This window comes from Thunnus thynnus, chromosome 7 (assembly GCF_963924715.1).
Source record: "Thunnus thynnus chromosome 7, fThuThy2.1, whole genome shotgun sequence".
Taxonomy (NCBI): Eukaryota; Metazoa; Chordata; class Actinopteri; order Scombriformes; family Scombridae; genus Thunnus; species Thunnus thynnus.
In genome coordinates, this window is record NC_089523.1 from 1718655 (window position 1) to 1733427 (window position 14773).

Consider the following 14773-nt stretch of genomic DNA (forward strand, 5'->3'; position numbering starts at 1 on the left):
TAATATAACCCCTCTACCAACAATTCATTTCCACTTCATTCATTCAGCCTGACAACACTGCTGAGATCTGGGAACATGGCAGCATTGCATGAATGAAATCTGAGGGATCCCTGCTTTTGGGCATGCTGGTTCACTGGAATGGCTTACTTGGACACTTGAAACAAAGACATCATTACTGTTAGTTCCACCTGTGGTTTTGCTGCTATGACAAGCTAAAAGGTCCATTGGCATAGCCTAGCTAAAAGAACAAAAAATGTAAAAATGACCATTTGTGGTTTTAGTTGGAGGTACATGACCTGTTCATTTCATTGCGCTATACTGGTTTCGTAGAAACAACCTGGTAGGAGGACATTTTTAAAATTCTAATGTATATTTATAATAACTTTATTATGAAATATGTTTTTATCATTACAGATATTTTTCAGTGTTAAGGTACAAAGGGTCACTTTCACTCTGAAACTGAGTGAAAGTCTGAACTAAAATAATAATCAGTGCACAGTTCATTCTACATATTGAATAGTACACATTGATAGCATGTAGCTAGTATTCAATACACAAAAGTACACTAAATGTACAAAATTCTTACATAACTTCTGTCTTGTTGATTAATTGCCATAAAAAATGTCACAATATACGATTTATAAATAAGAATTATCTTTATATGTGTAGTATCCTTAGCAAAACTAATTCCTCATACACTGGATATTAGAGTACATATGTTGGATAAGAATAGTCACCCACCATATGTGTTTTCATATGAAGATGTCTCCTCCGCAGCTTGCCAAACAACAGGTGTGTGTGTGTGTGTGTGTGATATGTGAGATGTGTTGTTATGACGCTTACACCCCTTAGCAACAGTGTTTTCAACAGAGGTAGAGCAGAGTCGGGTTACTTCTTTTGTCTTCTGACACCTGCGGATCCTCCCTCACTGGAATGAGATAACGGATCTTATTCAAGGATGACATTCTGACATGTCACAGTAGGAAAAGCACAGGTTTAATGTCTATTCCATTTAGCTGCTTCAGTTTCAAGGTCCTGGTACTATATTGTGTATGCTGGCTCACTGTCACACTGTCATGGCTTAGTGTTATTAGTAACCTGACTGTGACAATTCAAAATGCCTGCTGGGAAAAAGGCCTAGTGTTACCGAATCAACATATGCACTGCAATTTGTACGGTGTTAACAATTACAAATACCAGTTGTGGACCTCTATTTAGACTCTTGATAGAGGTCTATGGTGCACAGACCATAACTATTTATTAAAAAGAGGAGTGGCCTTTTCACAAGGGACTGAATGATAAGCTTTTGCTTAATGTGTTTTTAGCAGTCAGATGTTGAAATCAGGTATTTCAATAACTTTTAGCTACGCTAGCAGAAGAGCTCCAGTGATTGCGGTGTTGGTCAGTCGATCACTTTGGTCCAGACTGAAATATTTTAACTATTGGATGGATGGCCTCATGGTCTCCAGCGTGTTTAGCGCTAACTAGCAAACACTAGCATGTTAACACACTAAACTAAGATGGTGAACATGGTAAACATTTCTTGCTAAACATCAGGATGTTAAATTTGCCATTGTTAACATGTTAGCATGATCAGTTCAAAAAGCACCACTATGTCTCATAGAGCCACTAGCGGCTGGAGACTCACTGCAGATACACTGAGGTGTGTCTCTCTTCCTTTTCCTCTTGTCTCAGTACATTTTTTTCTCAAGTTGAAACATTTTAAATTCAAGACACGACGTTGCCTAAGTGCACGCCATCTAGAGCAAATTTGCATCTATTCATTCACTTGCATCGCTGACTCTGTGGTGTGGCGACCTCTGCTGTTGCCTGGTCAGCAGTGCTCTTATAATTCATCTCACTGCACAGCATTAGTCCATCTTTGGTTAGTTTCTTTACATTGTCCTCATGCACACCCTACACTGCTGACACCACTGATCGCCACACCTCATGTCCTTTTGTAGTCTTGTTATGTATTTGATAAATCCAATTTTGCTTAATAAATTACTATGTTTAACTTGTGAAAACAGTGTCATGGCCTTTTTGCCAGGTTGTGACAGTAGGCAATCTCTGCATCTAAAATTTGCTTTGCATTCTGTCTCAACACATTTAAGTCTTGTTAATCAGACTTCCATACTTTATTCTATCTGAAATAACATGCCCATACCTACCTTTTACTCTCTCATTTTCTGTCAGTGAGTGGATATTCCATTGATGCAAAAATATATGATTTCATGAAATCATATATTTATATATTTTTGACTTAATTAGAGACAGAGAACATTTATGTCAGTGTGAGGGGAAGTTGGATATAAGGGCCATGATCATTCAATAGGAAAAGAATTGTGATCGACTTTTAGTGTTTTTTAACCACTGCTTACTCATGTTTATCTGTCACTGTTGTGCTGTGTGTATCTGTGATATCTGATTGTGGCTATGTGATTCTTGTCTGTGCCATGTTGTTGATAGGAGTGTGCTGGTATACACTGTATCAGAATCAAGTGACACCCCCACATAGCGGACAACAGAACTCCTTAATGGCCAATAGTAAATAAATAAGATGTGATAAAATAATTTATCATATAAATAAATCCAGTAAAATATATAAATTAACCTTATTTAACTTGTACCATTATTATGTCAATCAATCAATCAATCAATCAATTTTTATTTATATAGCACCAAATCACAACAAAAGTCATCTCAGGGCACTTTTCACAGAGAGCAGGTCTAGACTGTACTTTAATTTACAGAGACCCAACAATTCCCCCATGAGCAAGCACTTGGCAACAGCGGTAAGGAAAAACTCCCCTTTAATGGGTAGAAACCTCAAGCAGAACCTGGCTCTTGGTGGGCGGCCATCTGCTTTGACCAGGTTGGTTGAGAAAGAGAGAAAGAAAGAGGGGGAGGGGAGGGGTGGGTGGACGGACAGAATAACAACAACCATAACAATAACAATAACAGCAGCAACAGCAGAAGCAATAGCCAGGGAAGGATGCCAACAGGACTGCGAAGGACCGCAAAGGCTAGGCCTGCAACCCAGGGTTTCCTGCAAGATGAGAAAGCACAAAAAAAAAAAACTCCAAGGAAGAAGCCAAGTTAGTGACATGCATTGATGTTACATGAATGCATACAGATGGAGAGGAGGAGGAGGAGAGAGGAGCTCAGTACATCATGGGAAGTTCCCCAGCAGTCTAGGCCTATAGCAGTATAACTAAGGGCTGATCCAAGGTGAGCCTGGTCAGCCCTAACTGTAAGCTTTATCAAAAAGGAAAGTTTTAAGCCTACTCTTAAACGTAGAGAGAGTGTCTGCCCCCCGGGACCGAATCTGAAAGATGATTCCACAAGAGAGGAGCCTGATAGCTGAAGGCTCTGCCTCCTATTCTACTTTTAAAGACTGTAGGAACCACCAGTAAGCCTGCATTCTGGGAGTGCAGTGTTCTAGTGGGATAATACGGTACTATGAGCTCTTTAAGATATGATGGTGCCTGACCATTAAGGGCTTTGTAAGTTAGGAGAAGGATTTTAAATTCTATTCTAGATTTTACAGGAAGCCAATGTAGCGAAACTAAAATGGAAGAAATGTGATCTCTTTTTCTAGTTTTTGTTAGTACTCATGCAGCTTCATTCTGGACTAGCTGGAGAGTCTTTAGAGACTTGATAGGGCAGCCTGATAATAAGGAATTGCAATTATCCAGCCTAGAGGTAACAAATGCATGGACTAGTTTTTCTGCATCTTTTTGGGACAGGATGTGCTTGATTTTTTGCCATATTATGTAAATGAAAAAAGGCAGTCTTTGAAATTTGATTTATGTGGGAGTTAAAGGACATATCCTGATCAAAAATAACTCCCAGATTCCTTACGGTGGTGCTGGAGGCCAGGGTAATGCCATCCAGAGTAGTTATATCATTAGACAATGTGTTTCTAAGGTGTTTAGGGCCAAGCACAATAACTTGTAATAATTTTATCTGAGTTTAATAGTAGAAAATTACAAGTCATCCAGGTCTTTATGTCCTCAAGGCATACTTGGAGTTTGTTTAACTGATTGGTTTCATCTGGCTTCATTGATAAATATAATTGGGTGTCATCTGCATAACAATGAAAATTTATGGAGTGTTTCCTAATAATATTACCTAAAGGAAGCATATACAAGGTAAATAGTATTGGTCCAAGTACAGAACCTTGTGGAACTCCGTGTCTAACTTTTTCATGTACAAACTGAAATTGGTCTGATAAACAGGACTTAAACCAGCTTACTGCAGTTCCTTTAATGCCAATTAAATGTTCCAGTCTCTACAAAAGGATTTGATGGTCAGTTGTGTCGAATGCGGCACTAAGATCTAACAAGACAAGTATAGAGACAAATCCATTGTCCGATGCAGTTAGGAGGTAATTTGTGACTTTCACCAGTGCTGTCGCTGTGCTATGATGTGCACTAAATCCTGACTGAAAATCCTCAAATAAACTATTGTTATGTAGAAAGTCACATAACTGATTAGAGACTGCTTTCTCAAGGATCTTAGAGAGAAATTGAAGGTTAGATATAGGTCTATAATTGGCTAAAATGCCTGAATCAAGAGTAGGCCTCTTAAGAAGAGGTTTAATTACAGCTATTTTAAAAGACTGTGGTACATAGCCTGTTACTAAAGAAAGATTGATCATATCTAGTAAAGAAGTGCTAACTAAGGGTAAGGCTTCCTTAAGCAACCTAGTTGGGATGGGGTCTAAGAGGTTGACGGTTTAGCTGAACAAATCATTGAAGTTAGTTCAGAAAAGTCGACCGGAGAAAAACAGTCCAAATATATGTCAAGATTTACAGCTGTTTCTAAGATGCCTGTGTTTGGGGAGAAATCGGTCCCTGTTGAGTGCGGGAGGTGGTGAATTTTTCCTCTAATAGTTAGAATTTTATCATTAAAGAAGCTCATAAAGTCATTGCTACTGAGAGCTATAGGAATACATGGATCAATAGAGTTGTGACTCTTTGTCAGCCTGGCCAAAGTACTGAAAAGAAACCTAGGGCTGTTTTTATTCTCTTCTATTAATGCTGAGTAATAGGCGGCTCTGGCATTACAGAGGGCCTTCCTATATGTTTTAAGACTATCTTGCCAGACTAAGCGAGATTCTTCCACTTTGGTGGAATGCCAAATCCTTTCAAATTTTTGTGATGTTTGCTTTAATTTGCGGGTTTGGGAGTTATACCATGGAGCTATCCTCTGTTTTATTATTTTCCTTTTTAAGGGGGCGATGGAGTCAAGTGTTATTCGTAATGAGCCTGCAGCACTATCAACAAGATTATCAATTTGGGAGGGACTAAAGTTAACATAAGAGTCCTCTGTAGTATTGAGACATGGCATTGAATTCAGTACTGATGGAATTGCTTCCTTAAATTTAGCTACAACATTATCAGATAGACATCTAGTGAGGACATTTTTGTCTAATGGTGTGTAATCCAGTAATAGGAGTTCAAAAGTTATTAAGTAATGATCTTATAAAATAGGATTTTGTGGAAAAATTATTAAATGTTCAATTTTAATCCCATAAGTCAGAACAAAGTCGAGGGTGTGGTTAAGACAGTGAGTGGGATTATTTACACACTGACAGAAGCCAATTGAGTTTAATAATGAGATAAAGACGGTGCTGAGACTATCATTATCAACATCCACATGAATATTAAAATCACCTACTGTAATTACTTTAACTGTACTAAGGACTAAGTTAGATAAAAACTCTGAGAATTCAGATAGGAATTCAGAGTACGGGCCAGGAGGACGGTACACTATAACAAATAGAACTGGCTGTAAAGGTTTATAGGTTGGGTGAGAGATATTAAGAACAAGGCTTTCGAATGAGTTATAATTAAATTTAGGTCTAGGGTTGATGATTAGGCTTGAGTTGAAAATGGCTGCAACTCCTCCTCCTCGGCCAGTGTCTCGAGGAATGTGAGTATTAATATGACTGGGGGGAGTATAACAGGTTTATTGTAGTTCATTTGATTTAATTATAGCTATTATGTCACAATTCACTTACTAAAATTCATGAATTTTTAAGTCATGATGACATTTTTTCCCAGTGAAAAATAGTATTTAGAGAAAAATCTATGATGAAATAGAAATTAACATCAAAAATACATGTGATGAAATAACATTTAATAATAATGAGTTGAGTTTTACCAATGTTTTAAAATAATTTAAATAGTTTCATAATTTAATATATTTTAATAATTAAAAAATGTACATTTAACACAAAAGTTACTTTTTCACTTTGTAATCACTTTGTAGTGTGAGAGAAAAAAACAAGTAACTGACTGACTGGCTGACTGACTAAGTAACTAAGTAAGTCACTTAGTAACTAACTGACTGACTGACTGACTGACTGACCAAGTAAGGAAGAAAGTGACTGACTGACTGACTGACTAAGTAACTTAGTAACTGGCTGACTGACTGACTGACCAAAAAACAAAACAAAATCTTTCAACCAGCTTTCAGCCACATTTCACATTCTTCCTCAGCAGATGGTAGTTTGCCACACACTGAGCCATTTCGATCTGCTGAGGAAGACCTAAAGTTGAACAAAGTTTAACTAAATGTATATATTGTATTCTATTTATTCATAGGATTATTAAGTTTTACTATGTATGTGTTCAGTACTGTCCATTACAGTATTTTGACAATACTCTCACAGGTTGTAGCTCCTCTGTATGACCAGCAGGAGGCGCCTGCTGGCCGCCAGTAGCTGCTGGATTTTACCTCCAGAGCTGGACTGGGAGCAGCCAGCTAAAAGCCAGTCTACGGCTGCTGTTCCCTGCGAGCCGAGCTGCACCCAGTAACAAGACACCAGCGGTGCCCCGTGTGCTGTACTGGAGAACAGTGAGTATTTCGTCCTATAATAAACATGTGTGCTTAGAGTGAGGGGACACAGTTTGTTTGGGAACAGCAGCGGTGAGGCTGACTGGATAATTTTCACAATGTCTTGTTCCAGGATTTGCTTTTCCAGAAATGAGGGCAAAGAACTAAGGCTGTGACTTAAACCAATTAGGCTAGCTAGCTAGCTGGATTGCTCACTGAAAAGTTAAACAAAATAATGATGAAATAGTGATGGCTTGTGCTGTTTTTGAGCTTTTGCATTTGCGGTGAAATGAAAAGGCAAATATTTGTTATTAGGTAACGTTACCCGCACCTACCAAACAGTAGCTCAGCTAGCTAATGTAGCCGAAAAGCTACACCTATTTAGCCCTGTCATGCTTTTTGTCCCTTTGACTTGAGCTTGAATGCGGAGTGGCTGCTGTTTAAGGTTGCTTTGTGTACGTGAGGTTACCAGGTGTTGGTATCGTTTTAACATCAGCTGCACAGTAAGTAGCTTTAACATCAGGCATTGGTTTTAATGTCATCCAGCCCTGCGTGTTACACGGAGAAGCTGATGTTGATACGAAGCTGTCTATTCACTGTGGCCTTAGTTGTAGTTATAGATATGAGCATATGACTGGAAAAGTCCTTTAGGAAACTTTTCGGTGTTTTGTTGAATTGGTCTGTAGATATCCGGTGCAGCACTTTATTTCTGTAAAACCAGTGATTTATCACTGACTTGATGGCAGGGCAGCCTAACATTGAACGGCATTTCTAGCAGGGTGTACAGAGTAAGTTATTCCTAATAGGACAGATTCATGCCCAGTATTACCTATGCAGTAATTATTGTTAAAGTTAGAGTCGGCTGTTTGTTTTTGGGATTCCAGACTGTGCTGCCTTGTTGAGAGAGGAGTCTTGTGTGTGTGTCACTCAGCAGCTAATGAGAACCAGGTTGACGGATGTGTGTCTGCCTGGCTGCTTGTGTCAGTTTGTGGCAGGAACAATCTCACCCTGATTTCTGAGGGTTTGGAGAGACACAGTTAAAAATGGAGCCAGGAATGTGTTTTGGTCCTGCCAAGCTCCTCCAATGGGCCTCTGCACTGAAATAGTGTTGGAGGTCTTCACTGATGTAGGTCTGCATTTTATAGGCCATTTACACATGTGGAGAGTTACAGCAGCCCTGAACATTGGGCAAACATTTGGATGCATGTTGGATGCCATGTTCTTGCTTGATCTCATGCATAAGCTTTGGATGCTGTTTTAAATTGTTAAAATTACAGTAGACGTTCTGCTAGCATCTGACTCTTGCACATTAACCTGGCCTTCAACACATATCAATTTCTTCAGGAGTTATTGCCTATTTTTATAATCCTCAACCTAGAACAAGAGAATACAGTAATAGAGTACTAATATAATGTTATGTAACTGTAACTAATTAATTTTTTGATCCATCTATCAATCAATTTGTGGTTAATTCTTGAATATATCAAATTGCATTGAATCCCTTGGGGATGTATCGATGTCGAAATTTGTGTGATCAAACAGATCAGTAAACAAAATACACAGATTAATAAACTGGGAAAAATATGGTTCATGTGATCAGTAAGACTTCCAGTATGCACTTCTGACCTTCTGACCTTCAGAATAAAAGGCTCTGGGAGTTAATGTAATTTGTTTTTTAAATATTCCACAGAATCTCTGCTCTGTGCACAGGTCTCCATGCCAATATTATCTCTATTGTGTCATCACATTTGAATAGCTGCAACCAGAGAGTATTTGGCATTTTCCTTGAAGAAATATAAAGAATATAAAATCAATTATCAAAATGATTGACAATTCTTTTCCTATTGATCACATCAGATTACATCAGTTGGGACTGATTGTTTTTGTATCATTGTGATATCTTGCATGTTGTCTTTTCTGGTTTTTACAGGTTGCATTACAGTCAAGTCAATTTTATTTATCTTGCCCCAAATTAATAATGACAATAAGAACAAGTTAAGGCTTTAAAGCTAAATGAGAAACAATTTTCTCAACCTATGCGACTGTTCTAGCTGAGTGAAATCATGATCAATTAATTATCCAATGTTCGCCATATTAATAACAAATATGCTCAGGATTTTGACGTGAAATATCATGATTAGATTTTAGTAAATGTTGCCAAGCCATACTTAAAAATCACAAAAATGTCTTTAAGATATTTTATATTATATTTTTCACATCTTTTTGTTTTGTTTTTTGTTTGCTCTCCCTCTCTTTCCGCAGGGGATTTGTCCCTGTTGGTCACTACAAAAGCACCTGACCAGTGAACTGGACCTCAACCTCTGTAGGGAAAACAGAGCCACATTGGAGGGAAACGCAGTGGGTAGTTCACCATGTTCAATCTCATGAAAAAGGATAAGGAAAGGGAAGGGAGTAGGAAGGAGAAGAAAGATAAAAAGGAGAGGATGTCTGCAGCAGAGCTGCGCAGCCTGGAGGAGATGAGCATGCGGCGTGGTTTCTTCAACCTGAAGAGGGAGGCCAAGCGTGAGTCCAAGAACAAACTGGAGATCTCTAACCCCATTCCCATCAAAGTGGCCAGCAGCAATGAGCTCACCCTCACTGACATTGAATCGGATGGCTTGAGCAACAGGAGCAGCATGGTTCTGGATGAGCAGCTGAGCGCTGCCAGTTCCACTGATGACCTGAAGGGCGAGGGTGGAGGAGGACAGGATGGTCACCGCAGCTCAGTACGAGATCGCGTGGCTCACTTTGGAACACTGGCCAAGCAGAACTCCTCGCAGATGGGTCAGATGATGAAGCGCTTTTCCTTTTCCCAGAGGAGCAAAGAGGAGAGCCCTTCAGAGGGCTCCACCCCGTCAGGCCAGAACTCTGCTGCCCCATCCCCACAGGTGGAGAGCAAAGTCTTCAGCATGCTCCGCAAGCACAGCCTCAAGCAGCAGTCTGGAGCACCAGACTGCACCACCAAAAAAGTCTGCATCCCTGAAGTGGTTGACAAGACCTTCCCTGCACAGCTGCAGCTACCGGCTGTCGTTGCACCGAGCTCACCAGAAACTCGTGAGCTGGAGCTCCAACGCCGCAACACTGGCGACTTTGGATTTTCTTTGCGTCGCACCACTATGCTGGACCGCAGCCCTGATGGAGGAGTGTACAGACGTGTGGTCCACTTTGCTGAGCCCGGTGCTGGCACCAAGGACCTGGCGCTGGGGCTTGTGCCGGGTGACAGGCTGGTGGAGATAAACGGGCGGAACGTGGAGAACAAGAGCCGGGATGAGATAGTGGAGATGATCCGCCAGTCAGGAGACACGGTGCGGCTGAAAGTGCAGCCCATCCTGGAGCTGAGCGAGCTGAGCCGCTGTTGGCTGAGGAACACTGAGGGGCTGCGAAGGGAGGCCAGACATGTAAGCAGCTTTTTACATACTAACAGTTAAACCTCACCGTAACCCTCTCTTTGAGTGGAGGAGGCTCTGTGTTGATGACTTGATTGTCTTCCGATCTGAAATCTTTCAGTGTTTTCCCAAAGTTTTGCAAATGTCTAGTGTTACAAACTCTTTTTATGAAAGGCAGAGTTACTGCAACAAAAGCACAGCAATGTCCCAAAATCTCAGGGACATCAGACTCCTGCTTTACTGACATGTCTGTCTATGTATGTTTTTGTCTCTGTATTATAACTACTGTCTCATACTTCAGCTTCTGATCATGATGCTGATCCTGCTGGAGGCCAGTAGCATCAAGGTCCCCCACTAACTTTATTTATGTCTTTATTGATTTGAAGAGGAGGATTTTGGAGCCTATTTTATGCATGCTTACGAGTCCACAGTCTATCGTTCCATGTGCTTTGTCTGTGATGAACAGTGGCACAACTGCTTTGAGACACCTGCACATATTTTCTGAGACTGAAAAGTCCTGTATCTTTTAAATATTATGCAACAAGTACAGAGTACTAATATACACTGGAAGCTGTGTGTGTGTGTGTGTGTGTGTGTGTGTGTGTGTGTGTGTGTGTGTGTGTGTGTATGTTTCTGTTAATCCTTTGCTGTCTGTCTTTGCTTTAGTAAACTAGTAGCTAAACCAAATTCAGGGCTCAACGTATAAACTCTTGTGTGAATGAAGTGTGGAAGTTTGACTTTGGGAAAAGTAGTGTGTCAAAATAATTTCACTCAAGGTCCACTAACTGGCTTTTTCCAGAGCTTTTAACTGTATCTCATGGCTTTGATGAGTGAATGGAGTTTGTTTGGTTGTCATGGAGTCGTCATCATGTTACTTAAGTATAGATAGTCTTTGTCTCTGTGGTTTCTGGATCTCAGGACATTGTTTAGTTTAGGTGCTACTGGCCAACCATGAAATGAGGGTGATCAATCACTGTCACCCACTGAGCTGAATCACACACATTTCATCCAGGCTGATTTTTTTAATGCATTCAGTTTATTCATAAAACACAGCCCTTGCTGTGTGATGTAGCACCTCTGCTTATTTTCCCTGAATTTTATTGGTCGATTACTTTTGACTTCTTCCCAGTCCAGTTTTGGTGTGTATTCACAGACAGCTGATGATGGCTGTTTCTAGCGGTCATTCAGTCTCTTGTCCGAAGTCCTCGCTGTTTCACTGAATATATATTAGCCACAAGTGGATACTATGTGGAGTTAATGTGTCTGTGTGGTTTTCCATCCACAGTCCAAAGGTTAGCATTTTAAATTGCTCCTAAGTGTGAATGGTTGTCTGTTTATAGATGATCTATAGATAGACTGTGTGTGCCCTACCTCTAAACCAATGTGGGATGATATCCAGCCAAACTCTCTTGATGCTTAATTGGATAAATTGGTTATAGATAATGAATAGATGGGTGAATGGAGTTCTGAATGGCTTATGATCAGACAAATGAACGGCCATGCTACCTATGTGCCTGTTACATAATCAGTCTTTTTTGTGTGGTGTACATTCTATACTTTGATTTCATTCAGTGTTTTGGCTCAGAGGAGCTGCTTCCATGTACATGCTGATAGAACAACAGAACAACAAAAATGTCTGTCACCTCTGTCCTCCACTACTGGTTGAACCATTCCTCATCATGGTCCATTAAAGGCTCAGTGCTCCTGTGTAAAATGTCACATCTGGCCACACCTAAATCATTCATGTCACAATCATTTACCAGCAGTCAAAGGCAAAACAAATAGTGTGAACTCACTGATGATGGTGTGACTATGTAATGCTTATCAGTTTCAGCCTTTACAGAGCAGTACCTCACCCACAGAGAGCCAGACCTTTATTTCTCATTTCCTGTTCCCCTCTTAATGCAAACTCAACCTGTCCTCCGGGTTTACCTCTTGATAAATTCAGCATAATATGCATTTCTACAGCACTAATTCCATCAGAACAACAGCTGAATCACGTCATAGTCACCTGACTTTCCCTTTTCATCGGAATGACTGGTTTTATTCACTGATTCTCTCTTATTGCATCCACTTTATTTCCACTTTGATTGTAGTTAAGTTACAACAAGACATAACATCTCCTGCACATTAAATGTCTTCCTGCTAGTTCAATTGACAATAACTTAACAGTGATTTTTAAAAAAGGCAAAGTGGAAATGATTGGAAATCATTATTATTGAATTAAACTAGTATTTATGTTAAAAATAGTGTGAATTATACCATAAGTCATTTATTACAGCCTTGGTTGTTCTTGCTAGAGCTGTTTAATTAGCTGTTCATTTCTTAATAGTCAATAAACAAACATGCTGAAAGGATCAGTTGATTCATGAAAATTGATGTGAAGATCTGCTGTTTTTCTCCGTTTCATATCATTTTAATTTGTCACTGTGGGTTCTGGGAAACTGCCATGTTTATAGACTAAAAATGTATTGATTTTTGGAGAACAGTAATTGTTAATAAGACTAAGTATAGAGTAATGTATTCTATGTGTAATGTGTAGTCAGTGTGCAGATATGGTGCATTAACAGTAGCTGAGTGTCCTCCAGTAGGGGCTGCTTGGCAGCGTCAGAGGGCTTTGTTTGTTTGCCTTTATTGGCTTTAGTTCAAGGGTCCTTGTGACAGAGTGAGAATGAAAGGGACTCTGATCCCCCCTCTCACCACAATTGAATTCATCTGCTCTTGGAGGCAGGGAGTGACTCTGTAGCCAACGCTGTCTTCCTTTTCCTAACAGGAGACAGAAGGAGTGTCTCACTCTAGAAGCTCTCTCTCTCTCCAGAGTGCCTGTTAGTTGGAAAAATCCCACTCTGCCTGTGACTGGATATGAGACCTACTTTGTGTCATGTGACAAGCTGCTGTAATGATTTTCATGAACCAAACAGGAAGTACACACTGGAGGGAGCTTTGTTCAAGTGTTAAGTCAAACACAGACACACAGACACACAGACACACACACACACAGACACACAGACACACACACACACACACACAGACACAGACACACACACACACAGATTTCCCCTCCTTTAACTTCATGAGCCTATCTGTGCAGCTGATTTGTGTGTGTGTGTTAAACAGCAGGCCTGTCTGTATCTCTTTGTCCACTTTAACGGATCTCACCAGCTCGACTGCTGGTTTGAATAAAAGCAAGCCAACAGAAGGGCCATCCTTCAGTCCTGACAAAGGCTTGAAAAGAGATCCTGCATCATTCTGCCAGGTCGCATCACTCCCACTTCCAACGGCAGCTGCCCGCTTTTCTACATATTATATTCTACATATGTCTAAAATACTCCACACAAACCTATGTGTAGACAGGAAAACTACTTCAGCATGCCATTTTCTAATCATTTATATTTGTTCAGTTTATTTTGATTGACATACAAAAACACTCATAACAGCAGAGTCTACAAGGCTGATGATTTAAGAAGGAACCCAGTGAAGCTTGACAAGTGGACAGGATTATTTGATGTGAAGCATATTTGGGCTACTTGGCTTCACTGAGCTGTTTAGTAACTGGCTTGGTTAACTCTGGCTTTACTAATCCAGCTATGAGAATGTTTAATTGAGTGCGAGCCAGTCAAATGTAACGTATCAGATCAACAGCAGAGCATGCTTTAGTGTGTTTTTACATCTGTAGGATCTTTGTTGTGTAAAGTGTACAGTTTCCCTTCAGACATGTATTAGGACATATAAAAATACTCTGCTTGGAACAATAATGTGTGACTTTTCACAAAAAAGTATAATTGCCACATTAAGATCCCTAAAATGACATCTCCTCCTTCACCTTCACATTAAAAATGAGAATCTATAAATATGAAATATGTTTAACTGCTGGACACAAGATGTCTCCTTTTCTGACATCTTATTGGTGAGAAAATAATCATCAGGTTAATTGAGAATGATTATATGTCGTTGCAGCTCTATTGGTCTGTTAACATGGGGAACTGTGAGCCCTCTAAGCCCTCTATGTTAAAATGCTTTTTTGCATCTCTGGCAAAATTCTAATGGAAAGGAAATTGATGTGAATGATGAAGTGAACCTGCTCTGGAGCATGTTAGCGTTCCAGTATAGGTTAGCAGTTCATTGTGAGCCAGGTCTGTGATTCCAGAAAGCCTGAATGAAGCTGGAAGAAGCCTAATCAGGCTTCGTCATCCAGATGTTTGAAGAACCCAGGAATCAACCAGTGGAGACTGGAATAGTCAAGACAAGGATCGGACTTGTCTGGTTGTGCAGTGGCCTGCTCCAGTTGGGTTTAAAACAGCTCAATATGCAGTCTAAAACTGCTGCCAGGAATCTTCCACATAAACATGAGCACATTAAGATTTAATCAAGATTTGGAAGCAGACAGACAGGATGTACCTATTCTTTTAGCTGTGGCCAGTATGGGCAGGATATTCTAAAATAACCACTGGAATGTCTTAGGAAAGGATGAGACGTTTACTCCCCGAACCTACGAGTAAAACATAAAACATCAGTGGCTTAAGTTTAGCCAAGACCAGGCA

The 14773-nt window shown here is 40.0% G+C and overlaps 1 protein-coding gene across 3 annotated transcripts in view; it reads left to right on the forward strand.

The window, feature by feature from the left end:
- Positions 1-6756: 6756 nt before the first annotated feature.
- myo18ab (myosin XVIIIA b) overlaps positions 6757-14773 on the forward strand; it is a 158677-nt gene continuing 150660 nt past the window's right edge. For 2 of the 3 annotated variants that reach the window (XM_067593800.1, XM_067593805.1), the window contains exons 1-2: positions 6757-6867; positions 9109-10244. In XM_067593800.1, the coding sequence (XP_067449901.1) occupies positions 9219-10244 (1026 nt within the window). In that variant the 5' untranslated portion in view covers positions 6757-6867; positions 9109-9218. Of the gene's footprint in view, positions 6868-9108; positions 10245-14773 lie in introns of those variants that run through there. The other variant, XM_067593790.1, reaches the window with a different exon arrangement.